This window comes from Callorhinchus milii, unplaced genomic scaffold (genome assembly GCF_018977255.1).
Source record: "Callorhinchus milii isolate IMCB2004 unplaced genomic scaffold, IMCB_Cmil_1.0 Scaffold6, whole genome shotgun sequence".
NCBI classification, from domain to species: domain Eukaryota; kingdom Metazoa; phylum Chordata; class Chondrichthyes; order Chimaeriformes; family Callorhinchidae; genus Callorhinchus; species Callorhinchus milii.
This window is the reverse complement of record NW_024704747.1, coordinates 24,195,325-24,213,868: the sequence shown is the minus strand read 5'-3', so window position 1 is coordinate 24,213,868 and position 18,544 is coordinate 24,195,325. Positions and strand designations below refer to the sequence as shown.

Genomic DNA, 18,544 nt, shown 5'->3' with positions numbered 1-18,544 from the left:
TGGCTGCTGCATTTGCCTACAGCATACAGTACATTTTAGTAAATTCTGTGAAGTTCTATGAGACAGACATTCAGTGATGTGATTTGGTGTTATATAACCGTAAATCGTATTGCAAATTGCATTTGATTTAAACAAGTAAAAGAACAATTTGTCTTTCAAAGAGAGTCGATAGAAAAGAAAATTACAATCAGACTCCAAATCAACCTTTGGGTACAAAGTGTACTTGTACTTTTCAGTTTAATGCAGAGGTCACTGTTATCAGCCCACTGACATCGCAACCTGATATGAAACTCAATATAATTCATTGCTGATGTAAAGTTTTTAATCACGAGAATTGAACGAAATCTATCTTTTGAAACAGACAGCCCTATATTCAAAATGTGTCTGTCTTATCCGGACTGGTTCAAATAATGAATGTAAATCTAAACCTCCAGAATGGATAGTCCAGAAGCTTTCCTCTTTGAATTGTTAATTGCCATCAGCTGAAGAACAAATAATGTAAAACAAAAGCCGGTTAAAAAAAATTATTACAACTTTCAATTGAGAATAAGATGAATGTGAAGCAAGTGTTACATGGGAGTCAGAACCCAAGCGGGAAAATGAAACAGATATAAAACAATTAAAGAGGAAAATGAAGTAAACCACAACACGGGAGAGAAAAATTCCAGCTCAATTAACTGGGAGAGTGAAAGAACACAGTGGTCTTAAAAAATCTAGGCCTTTTCTCCCAATGTTAAATGGACTTGACAAGTGCTGTTACGACCTTTCGCTGCATTTGCTAATAAAACTGTAGAGACGGTGATGATTGCCGCACATGTTCTGCAGGAAAATAATGATTTCAACACAACAATGCACCAGAAGTCACATTCGAATACAGCTTGCATTGCATTCCAGCACAAATAAAAAATATTTCCATCATATTACTATAGAGATATTTAAGCCAAGCACAAAGTAAAATCCCAAATCTTTTTATCCTCTTAATCCATCTACTCTCCCGGTGTTGCAAGCCAGAGGTTTCTTTTATTAAAAGATGACAGGCCTGATATTCCATCTTATCTCAGCCTCTAAGATCAACTTGCCTTAAAAGTTTAAGGTGGTGCAGACATGTTCTTAAATTCTATTTTAATCTCAAAACTGGCTTTGAAAGAAATAGCTTTCAAATTAAGACTGAATTTAAGAATTTGCCATAATTCTGCGCAATCTTAAATGTTTAAGACAAAATTGTCTTCCAGGCTAAGACCGGGTGCAATTTCAGGTTTGACGATGGTTGTATTGCAAGTAACACTGACCAGAACAGTGCAGAATGATAAATTTTTCCACAGGGTATCTGAGAAGAACACATTGCTTCTGAAGGTACATTTCGAGGAATAACAGACTGGGTGGTAATGTTTTTTTGAGGGCAGCCTTATTGAAACAGCCTGTGTATGTGGCTTTGGAATAGATTCATCACTAGCCTTGGCCTGATGCAAGTATGAATGAAGCTCTGTATTTACAAAGGTGCAGAACACTCAATTGTCACTTACCTTTATTGCCTCGCTAATTCAGTAAACGAAGGAACATTCTGTCTGAAAAAAAATTCTCACTTCTATTCATTTCAATGCAATTTATGTCACTGTTTCTTTCATGCAATCTGGCTGCTGTGAAGTCTGACCTTGGCAAGAGTCAATGTGGAGCTCAAACCCAAAAAAACTGAATAAAAGCTAGCGTATTCAGGCACTCAGGTGAAAGAAAGCAAGGAGAACAGATGTATAATTCGCATGCCACCACTATACAAGTTGAGCTTCAACAAAAGAGAGCTCAACAAAGCAGGCTTGTCATAAATGGTGGTTTTTGTAATGTGCTCAAATCTACTTTTGAAGGTCGCCAGATAGTTTAGCAGAGAGAGCTAGAGTTCATGTTCAAAGATCATTACAGTCTAATTCGCAAGTACAGCAAGGAATCATGACGGCAAATGGCCTGTTGGCATTGATCATGAAAGCTCTGGAATATAAAAGTAAAGAGTTACTTTTCCGGCTATACATCACACATTTGGACTTCATTTGGACCTCATTTGGAATAATGTGTGTAGTTTTGGCACTCAATCTTAAGAAGAATGCACCAGCCTTGAAGGGGCTCTGCAACGGTTTACTCTATTAATTCCTGGGCTGAAGGGTCTTAACTATTATGAGCGGCTCAGTAGACTGAGGTTATATTTCTTTCGTTCATTCATTAGTTGCTCTCCTCTGCACTGCTTCATTGGCCTGGGCGCCCACCTTATGTCACAGCAAGCAGAGCTCTAGGCAGTACTCTATTGTGTGGTTTTACTAGAGCACTCTATCGCTTGATTACGATTTCTGGGAATACGAACACAACCAATATGTTGTGACAATATTCTAGCCCCGTTGCCTTCTTTATTGGCAACAAGGAACAATCCAATTTTTTTTAAAAAGTAATAATTTGGTCACTCAATCCACAACTGCTGTGCGCAATTGGCTGCCGGGTTTCGCCCACAAAATATACGGACAATTCACTTTACAGTATAACCTGTGAAGTGCTTTGAGATGTCTTGACGATGTGATAAGGCGCTATATCAAATGCAAGGAATATTACTATATAACCAAGCAAAGTTTAGCTAAGTAACACAAAGCTACCTACTGCATTTAAGAAAACATCATCCACAAGCCATGATAAAAAGTGTTTCTTTTTAAATATATCTTTCGTATCACATTCCTAACCTGACTGCGGATTGTCCAGCTGTGTTATTTTTAACCCTAGTTCCAAAGGCCTTGGAAAATCTTCCACCCAGATTACTGTTCTCGTCCAGCAGCCCATGTTGTTTCTCTTTGTTGAGCTTGCAGTGCGCAGCAAATGCTGCATGGGAGTCGGAACCTGAGAAAGAAAATGAGGCAGATATAAAAAGTTTAAAGAGGAAAATCAAGCAGAACACAACATGGGAGGGAAAAATTCCAGATAGGTCAACATTTCACATTAGCCCCTTTGAAAAACTTTAATTGGACCTCATGCTTTGTAATATTTGCAATCATTAACAGATCAGCTGCAATAAAATACATATCTATACTTAATAAAGTACTTTTCACACGGAGAAAGGCTAGTGTTTGTTTCCTCTGAATTACGTTGTTTACCCTGCTTTAAGACCAGGGTTGACTTCTGGCTGTCAAGAGCTGGTGTAAACATGCTTCAGTGAGATGTAGAAGGGCTAACATGGCAGTCTTTCATTCTGCAGGCTATTAGCTATCAACTTAGACTAACCATTCATTGATTGAAATTGCAAATACAAACCTGTTTATTTTCAAAATAAATATTTCTTCCAATTTTCTACACTGCTAAATAATGCAGGAGTTGGTAGAAAAGCTACTCAAATTTAAAAAGCAGTCATCTACAAAATACAGTACTTACCATATGATTAAAACATATGGAGCCAGCAAATTAGTTCTCATCTTATCAATGTTTCAGCTGCTCCATTCGTCATAACAGAACTTTAGCAGGGTGGGAATTTTTGCTTTAATAAAATCGAAGTGAAAAAATAATTGGAATAAAGAGAGTTCAGCACTCCATCTCAAGCAGTTGCAAACCAGACAGGGCGAGAGAGAGAGAAATGTTCACATTGTCGAAGTTGAAAATCGTATTATTTTGACACCAACCACAGTGCAATATCCCTTCAGTCAGTCCTACGTGTGAGGAAGTGAGCGATAATCTTCTAAGGCTTTTATCGCTGTCACAACATCTAGACACTAGATATTGCCAAATAGATATTCTTTGTGTTGGAGCCAATCAAGAAGTAAAATTTCTAGATGGATGGGTATCAGACACAGGGTGCAACATCTTCATAAAACAATGCTTTTTCATCACAATAGACAAAGTAATGCACCTGTCGGTAATAAAGGTCTTGTCAGTCAGGCTCGTGGCACTCTTAGAAACCTATGACCACGTGGTTTCCAGTTCCAGCTACTGAGAATTCATAGAAGCATGGTTTTTGTTTGACAATTCTAGAGTACACAATCCTCCCTGGAGAGCACAAGCATTGCTCCGCAGGAGTCAAAACATTTGGGATTCCAATTTGTCTGGAATTTAACCAGCAAAAAATGAGGCAGCTAACCATTACTAGTGCCTGCCACGCTCCATTGCTTGTCAGTTAGGGTCATCCTACAGTCTAAGAAACTGACCTTCGCGGGTGATCAGGAGATGACTGGGATGAATTTGTCTATTGTTCCAAGTTCCTTTCATGAACCAGGCAGGCTGGTTAATCATCAGCCTTTTTAAAGAGTACTGTGAACCTACCTGGTTTAACTAGTGAATCTCCAAATCCATCACCAAGATTAAAGTCAGTTCCTTCTTCCCATTACCAGGTCACCATGAAACCAGCTAGTTGCCAGAGAGGCCCTCTGCCTACCTCCTCCTTAAGGAAAATAGTTACCTGTGTTAGCTGGGCGTAGAGGTAGCTCTCTTGCCTCTGAGTCAGAAGGTTGTGGGTTCAAGCCCCATGTTGGGACTTGGAATCACGCAGTATAAACTGACACTCCAAATGACTGAGAGGGGGAATAACATTTTGAGAAATTTGCAAGAAATTTCCCAGAGAAATCAAGAGTTGTTTCGAGTTGCTGAGCACCATTCAAACACGCAACCATAATGGAATAGCAATTCACACAAACGAGAGCAAGATGAGAAACACTGCAGACGAGTTTGCTGTGATACCAAATAAATGCTACTTCACAGTTTAAATCAAAAGAGTGCTTGATGTATACATTTGTGCAGACCAGGGCCATCTTTCCCTGTTCCATAAGTATTGGGACTATCAATTTTCAAGCTCTTTAGAAATAAATCGAGAGTGAAATAACACCGAATAGACATTTTTTTTTCTTTGTATTTTATCTACCTGCACTTACAGTAAAAATACGTAGGTGTGATTTACAAGTACATCAAGCTAATTCTGTTGCTAATATCTAGAACTTGGAGTCCTTAGTGTAGTGGTTAGCAAGTTAACCTTGAAAGCAAAAAGGACCCAAGCTCAATTCCTGGGCGGGGCGAAACCTTAGGCAAATTTTCTTATGCAAACATACCTCTGTTTTCCTAGCAGTAAGTGGGGACCTGGTTGTTAGACAAATGGCGTATCAACTTCTGGTGGTAATAATAGTTTCCAAAAATAAATAAATGAAATAATAATAATAATATGATCACTCAACCCATGACTGTTTGTGGGACGCTGCTATGCGCAATTGGCTGCTGCGTTTTGTCCATAAAATACAGTCAATTAGCTTTACAGTATATTCTGTGACGCGCTTTGAGACATCACAACGACGTGATAAGGCGCTATATCAAATGCAAGGATTATTATTATTAATAACTTTAAATATTACATATTATAATAAAAAGTAAACTTAATGTAGCTGGTCCTGGATTTCTTCCAGGTTTGCCGTTGACGTAGCTGCATACATGAGAGCTCCAGCTGTACATTCCCACTCTAATTGCAGCTCGATTCCAGCTGCAACTTGTACAAAGGCAGGTGGGATCATCCCTGATGTATAACACACATCCAGGAAAGATAAAAACAAGGGGGAACTGGCCTAAATTGAAGACATACTACTGTACCGTATATCCAAATAGAAACTTACCGACAATATTTCTACAACGCCCTCAGGCGGAGATCATTTCATGTTTATTAATATTTAAAATGCAATCTGTTAATAGGTTTGGTTCTTTTAATCAAATGGCAGGTGATTGCAATATCACAATCTAACTCTGTATGTATAGCTTATATAATATATAAATGTTATATATATATGTATGTATATATAAATGCAAGGATTATTATTATAGTTGTGCTGCAATTAGAATTTGTGCATCCTCAATCCCACGCAATGCTAGATTCCTGTTCAGGCCTCCACAACTGAAAAGAACTAAGAACCCAGTAAAGCCAATATCTACTGCCACAAGAACCACAACTAACTCAAATCTTATACTAATAGGCATTGTGCATCCCATTGAAAATAATTCACTCCCACTGTCAAATAAGGTCCACCAGTGACAATGGATCATAACACCCCAATCCGGGCAAGACTATTACATGGAAAGTGTCAAAAAACAACTGATTGAAAGAATAAACATGTTAAAGATTTGAGATTTTAGACCTGGCAAGTTTTTTTTAAAAAACCATTTCAGATCTTGACTTTCTTTCCTGCCAAACACAGTAAACCCGCACTGTATAAGCTAGATTTGTGTCTGCTTAACCTTCAAGTCAAGCAGACGTGACATCAATTCAATGGTTAGATGTTAATTTCACTCTAAATGAAAGTTACGCATCATTTATCCATTGAAATTAGAAAAAAAAATGAGCAGCTGTGTAGCTTTTGACACATTCGCATTGGAGCACTCGTCTCCGAAGCTAAAGAACTGTGTTTGATTCCTCGGCAGGACGAAACGTTGTATAAGTTTCCTTACTCCACGCGCCTCTGTTTACCTATCAGTAAGTAGGAAGCTGGTTGTTGGTCGATTGGTGGATCGCTTTTCCGAGGGTAATAATTCCTTCAAAAAAATAATAAATTGGTCACTTCAATCTACGACTGTTTGTGGGACACTGCTGTGTGCAATTGGCTGCTGAGTTTTGCCCCCCAAAAATACAGTCAATTCACTTAACATTATATTCTGTGGAAGCACTTTGAGATGCTATAATCAAATGCAAGGATTATTATTATTAATTTCAAACTATATACATTCTATTAAACCCCTGCCAATGACGTTCACAGCATCTGACTTTGAGTTAGTTACTGGAGCTGGACCTGAAAAGCTAAAAGTCTAAAGTAAATAAGTTGCTTGATAACTTTACAAATAACCAAATCGTATTCAATCAGATGAAGAAATCTAGAGGCTAAAACCCCTGAAACATTAGATTACATTTCCATTAAAACCCACTTGGTTTAAGTGACACGCAATGGAACTATTTCTAACAGTGAATCAATGGAGTGGCCGTCAACAGTGTAACTGCTATTGATTGTATCTGTGCCTTTTGGCAAGTCATGGTCTTTAACAACTGCCCTCAGGGAGAGGCAGTACATGATATAACTAACTCCTCTTGGTAGCTGCTTGAACCTTTGTTGCAATTGATTTTAGTGGCTCAAAGTTGAGTAAATCTTGTGATCTATGACCAAGCATGATAAATCTGATGGCTTATCACACAGATGAGAGTCAAGGAAACCTACTGACAGGATGTGTTTGGATTTGAGGTTTGCACCTTCAAGAACTGGCTGCTAAACAGTTTATCCCAATTGAATTATCCATTTCATACCATGGTAAAAGATGAAAAAAGAGTAAAGAGTTTAGAAAACTTTAATATGAGCTGCAATATTCAATCAGCCTTTACTTTTTTTTTGCAATATTCATTCTATCTACTAATATGTGCTATGATAGCTCTTCCTTATGAGACATCTGCTGGTGTCAGGTATAGAAAGTACATATATTTCTGGTTTGTTTCACCTGGGTCACAAGCAATCAGCAACTCAGGATAAAGATACTGTACAATGGTCCGTCTCCATTGTACGGAAATACATGTTCACTTATCGGATCAGTTCAGTGATTGTTGGAGGAGAAATTATACTCTAAAAATAATGGTACAAACTGGATTTGGAAAGCGTTCAGTAAAAGGATTATGCATGTCAGGATGTCGCAATTACTTAAAGACTGAGCATATGTGACACATTACTAATCGTGGTTGCAAAATACATTTTGTCTGTGTAAGAGATACAGGAAGTCAGTTGTAAAAGAACTTTCAATTGCATTTGAATCACCCTCCCACAAGACAATCACTATATTACTGAATGATAATTCACAATGGAACAGTAATTTTGCAATGTAAATAAGTGTAATAATTCTTGGGCCTGAATGTTTGGTAGGATATTCACAAGTACAGTACATTCTTAAGCAGAAATTGAAAATAATGAATAATAAACTCCAAAACTATAACCAATGGTACATTAGATTTTTTTTTGTAAAAACAAAAATTTGTCTAACCACGAAATTAAGGAACAATTGAAAGTCCCTTTTCTTAGCAAACTACTTAACACATTTAAAAAAACACCATCTTTTTTTTTATTGTGTTACGAGGGTACGTTTGAGATTTGCTAATGTAGACATGTCCTTATTCCTAGGAGCAAAATATCTTAACAAGTATGACAGTTCTAGCTAGACTAGTACTGGGAATTCCACCTAAACAATATTTCATAACTGGGTAGATATCTGCTTGATAGAATATTAAAAATGTCAAAAGGGGCTCTCTTCAGGATTCAAACTCTTACCACCATAAACCACATTTCTCCCAGTATCTATTGCCTGTGTTTACCAAGCCAAGGATATAAATGTTATTATTTCTTCTCGCAGTTTTATTTGGTCACCTTCCCCTGCTTCTGTCCTAAGAGAAAAGCACAGAAGTTTTCATCTTACGTAGCAAGTCAGACAGCGAGACAGAACTTAGAAGACTTACAATTAGTATCCCTCAGTTTTAAAGAACCAGGGAAAAACCATCATTGGTATTATATCTGTTTTTTTACACGCTGCATTAGATGACTAAACTAGGAGAAATACAGTATTCTGCCCTATCAGAAAGAACTGTTGGATTCTAAAATATGTGAACTGAAATTGACCAGTGTTTGCACTTGGCAGTTAGCAGTTGCTGCCAATGGTGGAGAAGATCAGAAAAACAATATGGCAATTCACTATTTTCCAGCATTTACGCAAGTACTAAAATAAACCTGAAATTCCTAACACTATCCAGTAATTTTAATTTATCCTTACTAATGAATAAAGCCGATACAAAGCCAAGCTTTAAACGTTATTATTTGCAAGCAATTGTGAGGGAAATGAAAATGGGAGTTGTTAAATTGTTGTCTGACCCACATCAATCATAAACGGAAAAGAAATGCCTCCTAAGGTTATTTTTAAAGTTATTTTTCATGACTAAAAGAACCTTCATCTGTGTTAAAGATCAAATGCTCAGTATGAATAACCCACAACATAGAAAAAAATTTATGAAGCAAATCCAAAATGTATCCAAGCATTCCCAAGATACTTCTCAAAGGCTCGAAGGTTCTGTCTTTGAACATAGTTATCTGTCAAAAGATGTGGAGCAAAGGAATATGTCACATTAGTAGCACATGTAGAAAGGAATTCTACAGTGGCGAATATCCATATCTAAACAATTATTGTCAGTTAATGGACCCAAACATAAAATATATATTTCTACATAATGTTTGCAGTAGACCCAAGGAATTCTTGTTAAGGAATTCTTAACAAGAATTCCTAAATATAATTACTGCATGAAAAATGTTGCTTTATACATTGTGCACTTTGATTGCTTCAGAAGCATCCCCCCATCAATCGTTCACAGGGTTTCTCTCTCTGTGCTATGTGCATTGCTCACATGAAAAGATTGAAATGGTTAGGATTGCTAAAATCGGACTTTTAAGCTTTTAAATAGTTAATCGGTAATGCTGCATTGTCGAAGGTACCGTACTTCGGATGAAATGTTAGACTGAGGAACCGGGAAAAAGTTTTGGGACCCTACCCTGCGTGAAGGGAGCTATATAAATGTAAGTAATAGTTGTTGTTGTTCCCCAGATAACATTGGTCATTCATTTCACAGTTGTTTAAGTGACATTGCTGTATGCATCTTCACCACACTTCGCAGTCACTGCACTTTATATTTAATCCTGTGAAGCACTTGAGTCATTTCAACCACATACTTGATAAATGTTATATTAAAAATAAGATATAATAATAATAATATTTGGAATTTCTGTTTTACATTCGAATTTGACCGTTACAATTATTGTCAGTTAATGGACCCAAACATAAAATATACATTTCTACATAATGTTCGCAGTAGACACAAACAAATGGGGCTGATTTTCTTACACCAATTAATATTCCATGACAGGATAACTTTATCAAGTCTATTTCTAATGCGTTTCCAACCCAAGATCACCCAATTTGCGATATGTTCAGCAATGCTTCATTTTATGGCCCATTTTCTTCAGTGTGTCGTAACGTAGAAATGTGGCAAAGACCAAAAAAAGACCACATTGTTACAGTCCATCTGGCTGGTCCCAATCTGCCACTGAAAATCAGCTTTGCTGCTCTTCTCTACACTGCCTTCGGGGTCTGAACAGCCCTGTATGTCACGGTGACCGGAACTGTATGCGTTACTCTAGATCGGAGTTTCTAAACTGCGCCATCGTGGTCGCAAGCTGCCACCTCGTGATGTTGTGTGACCAAAGAGCACCCGATTGCCTGGCCGTCCGCCTTCGCGACTCTGCCTGAGAGGTGTATGCTCAAATTACAAAGACCAGCCCTCCACACAAGGACAAGCACTTTCCCTCCCCCTGCTGCCAACAACAACAACTTGCATTTATATAGAGCCTCTCACACAGGGTAGCTTCCCAGAGACGCGCGCGCGCGCACACACACACACACACACCACACACACACACACAGTATACAAGCTCTCTGGAGCTCAGTGATTTTTTGCTTCGTCTAGCATCTTCTCAAGGTCCATCTGGTGACTTTCACTAAGTGGCAGTTGGCAGTGCTGTCTCTTTCTCTCTCCGTCTCTTCTCCCCGCACGCCAGCTGGTTCAAGGGCAGGGGTGGGGTGGGTGGGGGGGAGGGGGGGAAGTGGGGGCGAGAGTGACACAGATTTTGAATAGTCGCCTGAAGGTCACCAGATTCCATTAAAAGTCGTAGTTTTGCCAAGCTTAAAAAATTTCCAACAAACCTAAAACGTCACTGAATCTAGTGACCAAATCATTACCTTACCAACACTGGCCCCACAAGTTTGCTGAGCAAGTTTGTTCACGTAATCTTTCTTAACCACTGAGACAATTTAAACTGTACCAGAATTCTGGTCGCTAATAATAATAACAATTTTTATGCATATTTTTAATGGTTTTCATTTATGGTCTGTTCTAATCTTGTTAAGGTCTGTTTTCTCAAGTAAATGAAAACCATTTGAGATGTACATAGGTCTGCCGTGTTTCACCCACAGAAAATACAGTCAATTCACTTTACAGTATATTTTGTAAAGCGCTTTGAGATGTCTCAAAGACAAGATAAGGCGTATATCAAATACAAGGATTATTATTATATTATCTTCTTTTTTGATCTGATTTAACTAAATATTTTTAGGAAAAATTATCACTATGACACCCAGTTAGTGTTGGTGGACACACACTGAGGCCACCAAAAAAAACATGTGTGAGAAGAATTTCTCCGGATGCCTACTGTACAGTTTGAGAGTGGATCTTAATCTCAGGGATCTGGCAATATAACCCAATCCCGCATCCAGTTTGCTATTCTTGATGTTGTTTCACACACTTCCCAACACATTCTTGTAGTCCAGGTGCTCTGGAAATCTGCCCTGCATGTGGGCCCTTATATAAATGCAAGTTGTATTCTTTTTTTTTAATAATCCAAATAAATCAATGGATCAAATGACAAGGTCAGCTTCACAGAGAGAATTAATGCCATTCATTTCATATTTGTTTTTATAATTTAAACTGTATGGCCATTTGATTCCTCAATAAGTCTTTTGCAAGACCTGTACCATCGGAGCATTAATGTTGATTTATTGCTGCAGTCTTCTGCTCACTGCTTACTGATGTCATTTTCTTTTACTGGTCTGTAACTGTGCAAAGAAACAGAGTGCAAAATGTGATGCTTTGAAAATGCTGCCACCAGCTTTGTTAAGCACTGCCATTAGCCCAATGTAGTACTTATCATCCTTTGGCTGTTTCATAAGGTTCAGAATTCTTTCAAAAAGCAATGAGACAAAAAGCACACACAGATGTGCAAATATCATTGCAAAGTCAAACAAAGAAAGCTTTTAAAATGTGTCACTATCAAAATGTTTCAGTGTTATTCGTGTGCTTCAATTGAAGGTACATTAATCATTGGGATTTTGAGCATGACTAAACTTTAACGTTATCTCATAAGCCTAAGTGGAAAGTGTCCATCTACTTGATTTTGCAATAAACTCAGTGTATGACAACAAACAGCAATTTGGTTTAAATTTCCTAAACTATTCAATTTGTTTAAGAATGGGTGCACATTCAACCTCAACTAATGAAAAGATAGAGTAGAACTGTATAATGGTCCTTTTGCAGTGTTGCTTGATCCTCTCCTCTATCTATAGGCTCCCCTTTGGTGACTTCATCTTTAGACGTGGGGTCCATTTCCACATTTACTAAGCGTTCTGGGGCGCTATATAGATGCGAGTTGCTGTTGTGCTTCAATTCTATCGCTCTGTCTCTACCCTTCGATCCTATGATGGCTTCTATTCCGACTAATTGCCTGTAAGACATTAAGTTCTCGAAGGGTTCTTTCTAGCAGATCAAATTCAAGATTCCTGTCCTCACTTGGACATGATCTTGCCTACCCTGCCTTGATGACCTCCTGTGTTCCTACTGACCCTCAAGCTGTTGTTGTTGTTGTTGTTGTTGACCCAGCTGTTCCCAGCGCTCAGCAAACGCTAGCCGGTTGTGCCATCAATGGTAGACAAGCCATTAGTCATTCTCCCCCACTCCTGGAACTCCATCCTGGAGTCCCCCAGCCTTAACTCCTCCCTCGCCACTTTCAAAACTTACCACTTTGGGCCACCTTTCCCTTCCCCTCCCCTCTGCTACTTCCCCTCACTCCATACACCTTCTGCTGCTTTCCTTGACCTTTCAGACTCCCAATCAGTTGTGAGAAGTGCTTTCAGATGTCCTCCTGACTTGAAAAATGCTATATAAATGTAAATTGGTGTTCTTCTTGTTGAGTCTAAGCTGGGTGGCTGGCAGTGAATGATAGTGATCTGCTGCTAACTTGCACTATAAGTTGAGCCTCAAATTGATCAAACGGGTTAGTTACAGAAGCTATTCAATTCATACCTCCACAGCAGGCGTGAATTGCACAGTTACCCCCCACACCCTTCCCCTTTCAGACCCCTTATAAATTCTGATTTGAGCATTTATAATGTCAGTAAGGAGCTTATCGTATGGCTGGCTTTTATTAACATTAAAATGACAAACATATTTGCATGCAAAACACCAAAGGTTAGATTCTAGTGATTCTTGCAAGCTGTGTTGTTCTTTCAGTATTTCTTCGAATTCAATGCAATCAGCAATATGTTTCACAGCAACACACAATGAACCTGGGATCTAATAACAACAATGAACATCAAGATCTGCATATATGAAGCTTTTAATGGCCAGGACCAGTTTTAACATTTGATTTTGCCTTGTGTCTAAAGAATCCTCACGTGCATAAAATTTCCAATGTGCGCACATTTTAATATCCACGTTTGCCTAATTAAATCAAGTAAATAAGTAAAATAATGAATACCAACTGATTAATCCTCCCATGCACATCACATTATCGTTGCACTCTTCATTAAATTAAATTGGAATCATGATCTACTGGACTGAAAGTATTGCAGTGCAGCATTAGATTCTAATCTCTCATTAGCAGCCTCGCAAAATTATCACAGCACATCACTTCAGGGGGTTTGAAGGCAGGTAAATCTCAAATGCTGCAGAGCGAGGATGTCAGCTAATGCTTTTTTATCATATTTCAAAAGTTGTACTTGAACTAGATATTTGGCATCACCTGATCACGACAGCACAGGTCAGTAGAGTAAGACAGATGCTACTAATAATAATAAGCCTTACATTTGACATGATTCCTTTCATGTCAGGAGGACATCTCAATGCGCTTTGCATTACATACTGCGAAGAGTAAAGACTAATACTGTAAAGTGTTTATCCACAAAACTGTATATTTTGTGGATGAACGCTGCAATCAATTTGCGCACAACATTGTCCCACAAACAGGGATGAAGTGAATGACCGATTTTATTTGGGGAATTGTGCTGTGGGATCTTTAACATCCACCTGAACGGTACTAGCCAAAGATGTTTTAGTATGACATGGGCTGAACTGAATGCAAAGATTATTATTTTTATTATAATCTGCATTTACGTTATCTGGGTATAGACAAAAGGGCAGTTCTCTCTCTTGGCCCCATCCTAGTGGGAGAATTTGAACGCACAATTGGCTGCCGCGTTTTGCCCACAAAATACAGTCAATTCACTGTACAGTATATTCTGTGAAGCGCTTTGAGACGTCTCAAAGAGGTGATAAGGTGCCATATCAAATGCAAGGATTATTATTATAATTATTCCCAAATTGGCAAACGGAATCTGTTTTTGTAAATTCTCAGCAGCTGGAACTGGAGACCCATGTGTCAGACTCCTAGCTGACAACAAACATTGGGCTAAGTACATAATATCAAAGGAGCAGTCATACTTCGTGGATTTCAATAATTAATGTTTTCTATGTTACAAGCGGAAATAAACAAAAAATGCCTGGGAAATATGTGATAGAGGAGAAGGTAAAGGATTAAGCCAAACCGAAGACAAAAAAAGTTTTTTGCTAAATTGTTTCGAGCCCAAACAGAGGATATTTTATCATCAATGGCTTATTTTCCAGCCGTCCAATTCTAACGTTCCTCATACAAAGCACAGAAAAACACATCAACAGCAAAGGCTAAATCCTTGTGCCGAGAACAAAAAAATAGCGCTTGATGAGTTCCCGCACACAATCTTGCATTGTGCTACAGTTTCTATGGCAACTAATGAATCTAACCAACAATCATACACACAGCAAAGCATACACACAGGTCTACATGAGCACAAATTAGCGAGCTATGGTTATTCAGGCTCGGGCTCTTCAATCCCGAGAGCAGACATCTCAACAAAATTGTATTATAGACGTAAAATCAAATTCAAAGAGTAAATCCAGGATAATACTTTAAGGATGCACCAAGAGAATAGAAAAGAGGACATAGGTTTAGAGCTGCAAAGGTCAATTTCAAGACAGACACCAGGAAATATTTCTTTACCCCAAGTTCAAATAACAGTAACATGCATTTATATAGCGCTCCCCTCCCCACCCTTCAGGTAGTGACTCAGAGCACTTGACAGTGGCGGAGCCTGGCGCCGAGCCAGGGGGTGGGGTGTGAGACTGTTAACACGGTTGGTGAGAAAGGTCTTCAGGCACAACTTGAAGATGGGGAAAGAGGGAGCAAGGCAGAGGGATTGAGGTAGGGTGCTGCAGATTTCAGGAAGTAGTAGCTGAGAGCATGGCCGCTGATACTGAGAGGTCCCAAAGGACAAGCAGGAGGCCGGGGCCAGTTGAGCGGAGGCGACGGGTGGTGGATTGGGGAATAAGCAGGTCGGAGAGGTAGGGAGATGCCACAGATTGAAAGGATCTGAAGACGAGTGTAATGAGCTTGAAATCGATCCATTCGATGATAGGGAGCCAATGGAGCTGGCTATCCAAGCAATAGAGAACAGAAGAATTCCTCTCCCCACAGAGAAATGGTTTTGGATTAACTACATACAATAACTAGAAAACTACAGCATCCGGCAGGGAAACGATTACTCGGTTAGGTACAGACTGCATCGAGAAACTACTCTAAACTAAATTCTGTTTTTTTTTTGAATCTTGATCTGTTCCTGAAAAAAAATTCAGACATCATCACGTAATGGTGGAGATGGATAAATATTCTCGAGTGTTTCCGGATATCCTTTGGGCATCAAGTAGTAACTACGTATAAGTTTCCACAAGAGATAAGAGTGGGTAGATCACAATCAATAGGTTGTGTTGGTCTGCAGAAGAAGTGCATTCAATCAGCCGATTCATATTTTCTCATTTCTTCTTTTTCTATATACACATGGAAGATTCTAGCTAACATCACTTACATTATAAACTGTTTTGGGGAAGACATATTAAAGACAAATGTGTTGCCATAAGCCTTCAATTACATCTTCAACTTCCATCTGAAAACATAATAAAACTCACTACCTTCAAGATTATTTGATCTATACACTGAATCCCACAGCTACTTTAAAAATCAACAATTCAAAAACACAATTGCTGTCAAACTATTGAAAGAAACGATTGTATTGAATCACAATAGTCAAGTACGTTTTTATCATTTTTGAAGCAAAAGCTTTAAAATGTTAAAAACTTATCAAAGCAATGGAAAAAACCTTCAGAATTCTTTGTAAGTTAGTCTCAGCAACACGGTGTACAAATAATTGTATTCGATCAAAACTTCAGCACGAACCACATTGATGAGGACTAACCACATTACACTATTAGGTTCTCCTAATAACTCCCACTACATGACAGTCTATTGTTAGCAATTTGAATCCCAGGAAAGCACCTGTCTTTTGTTGCCTGGCAACTGATCTTTTATAAAAATACAAATGATGTTTTATCCAGCAAATGCTAAATTTAGGTTAAAAGATTAAATTATGTAACTGTCTATAGGCTTATTTCCACACTGCACAATGTAACCTTTCCCTCCGTTGATAAAAAGGGGTCTGAAGAGCGTCTGTGTGTCATTTTCATTTATATGTTAAGAAATTGGGTTTTAACAATTTTTAAATCTTATTTGTAAAAGATAGTTTTATTGATAGACTGTTATTTTGCCAGTACAGTGTTTTTTGCCATTGCCATCTATACGTAATCTATGCATTGATTTTCAATGCACCAAATCTTGTTTTGTTCACTTCCATTGTATAGTTTTTGCTCTTAAGAAAACATTGAAAAACTGTATCTTCTAAAGTTATTGCTTATAACCCTTCATAGAGCCTATACATTGCTAAATTTCAGCTCGAGTCTGCAGGCATTTTATAAGCCAACCAAATTTACATTTCATCAGTTCCTAAAGTGTTTTCCAATGTTCTTATTTGAATTACATTACTGAATGAAGAACTTCCCGGATTGTAAAAAACAATTGCAAACTGGTTATTTTTAACTCAAGTTCATAGAATGTATTTACCATAATAACAGTTATTTTTTATCATCCATGACAGCACTCCATAACTAACCTAGGGCAAAACAAAAAAAGTTTCATATGCATCTAGACTTGGGTTTCTCGGAGACATATTTACAAAGCACAATGAAATAAAATGTTAATGTACAATACTGGAGCTATAAATGACCCAGATAGTTCAGTAACATGTGCAGTGATTGTTTGTGTGACCTGAGGATACAACTAGAACATATGCTCATCCATGGTTAGAGACTGAACCAGATTGCTTATATAATGTGTCCACCTGTTCATAGCAGTTCACCCCACTGTAACGAAAAGCCTTTTTTTTACTAAAAACAAAATAGATTATTTCAATTGAAATATTTCAGACCTAAAACTGATAAGATTATTCAATTAGGAATCCTAGACAGATTGCTGGTTCACAAGTCTAACATAACTAATTTTATTCTTCAAGGGTGACGATACATTTCAGTACAATAATGTGTTTACCAGATTAGGGTAAGGAAATCCATCCCATTGTTTTAATCACCGCTTTGGAAAATAATTTTGCCATGATTTCTATTTTCTACAACGAGGCAAATACAGGCTTATTTCAGAAAGTAAAACAAAAATGAATGGAAGCATATTTTCACTATAGATATAATAAATGCATCTCTTGTACAACTCTTTGCAGGTCAAAACTAGGTTGCCTAATTATACATTTCAAGTATAAATACCAAGCAGTACTTAGATAACAAATGTTCAACTCCAAATAAGAAATAGATGGATACAAAGAGGAAATTCCCTTACCCAGTGTGTTCTTTAATTCTTTGATGTTAAATTTGGCCTCAGGACATTTACTGAATCCACTCTTCTTCATCCCAATGCCTGTGATAACGTATGCCTGTGTAATCCTGGTTTAAGCTTGGCAACAAGTACAGTATCGATACGGATGTACTGGAATACAGCTTTCAAACCTAACCACAGTTCTTCTGGCTAGGATACTGCACCATTGCCTGTACTCCGTATTTAACATAACAGGACGTGCATCTCACAGCTTGTCAACCAATTGCAGCATGGCTGCTTTGCTCTCAGAATGTGTCATGATTTTTGTCAATTGTATCATTAGTTTCATTTGGCAGCACAGTTTAGACTGAAAGAGTTAAAATGGTCTACGCTTCAAGCCATTGTCCTTGTAATGAATGACGTGGCGCTGAAAATGCAACTATTGATTTCATCCACTTATTGATTTTTTTAAAAAATCTACAAAAGACCTTCCTGTAACATTCAGTTTATATAGATCCACGAGATGAAATATGCTTGTGAGTCCACTTTGATTTACAATGAATAGGGGTTAATTCACGCAGTGGATAGCACTCTTGTCTCTGGGTCAAAGGGGTGCAGTTCAATGCTTAGACTGATACCCGATTACAGGACTTGGGGGAATACTACATTGTGGGGGGTATATCGGATAAGATGTTAAAGGTCAATGATTGATACAAATACACAGTCACTAGATTTGACAGCAACTCTATGTGAATTACTTTGACACGTTTTGAATTAGAAGCGTTTTATCAAATGTATTAACATTGCACGGATGGCAATCATTGCATTTGATGTAATGCCTTACCACACATTGTCAACGTGTCTCAAAGGCTTCAAATGATTGCAACGTTTTGGGATGTCCTCCTGACGTGAAA

At 38.0% G+C, this 18,544-nt stretch overlaps 1 protein-coding gene across 1 annotated transcript in view; it reads right to left on the bottom strand.

Annotated features, from left to right (window-relative positions):
• The window catches only part of pde1a (phosphodiesterase 1A, calmodulin-dependent), a 115,441-nt gene extending 97,604 nt beyond the window's left edge, over window positions 1-17,837 (bottom strand). Inside the window, exons 1-2 of the mRNA XM_007890107.2 lie at window positions 17,655-17,837; window positions 2,715-2,868 (exon numbers count right to left, since the gene is read on the bottom strand). Of these exons, the coding sequence (XP_007888298.2) occupies window positions 2,715-2,868; window positions 17,655-17,724 (224 nt within the window). The 5' untranslated portion in view covers window positions 17,725-17,837. The remainder of the gene's footprint in view (window positions 1-2,714; window positions 2,869-17,654) is intronic.
• Window positions 17,838-18,544: the final 707 nt, after the last annotated feature.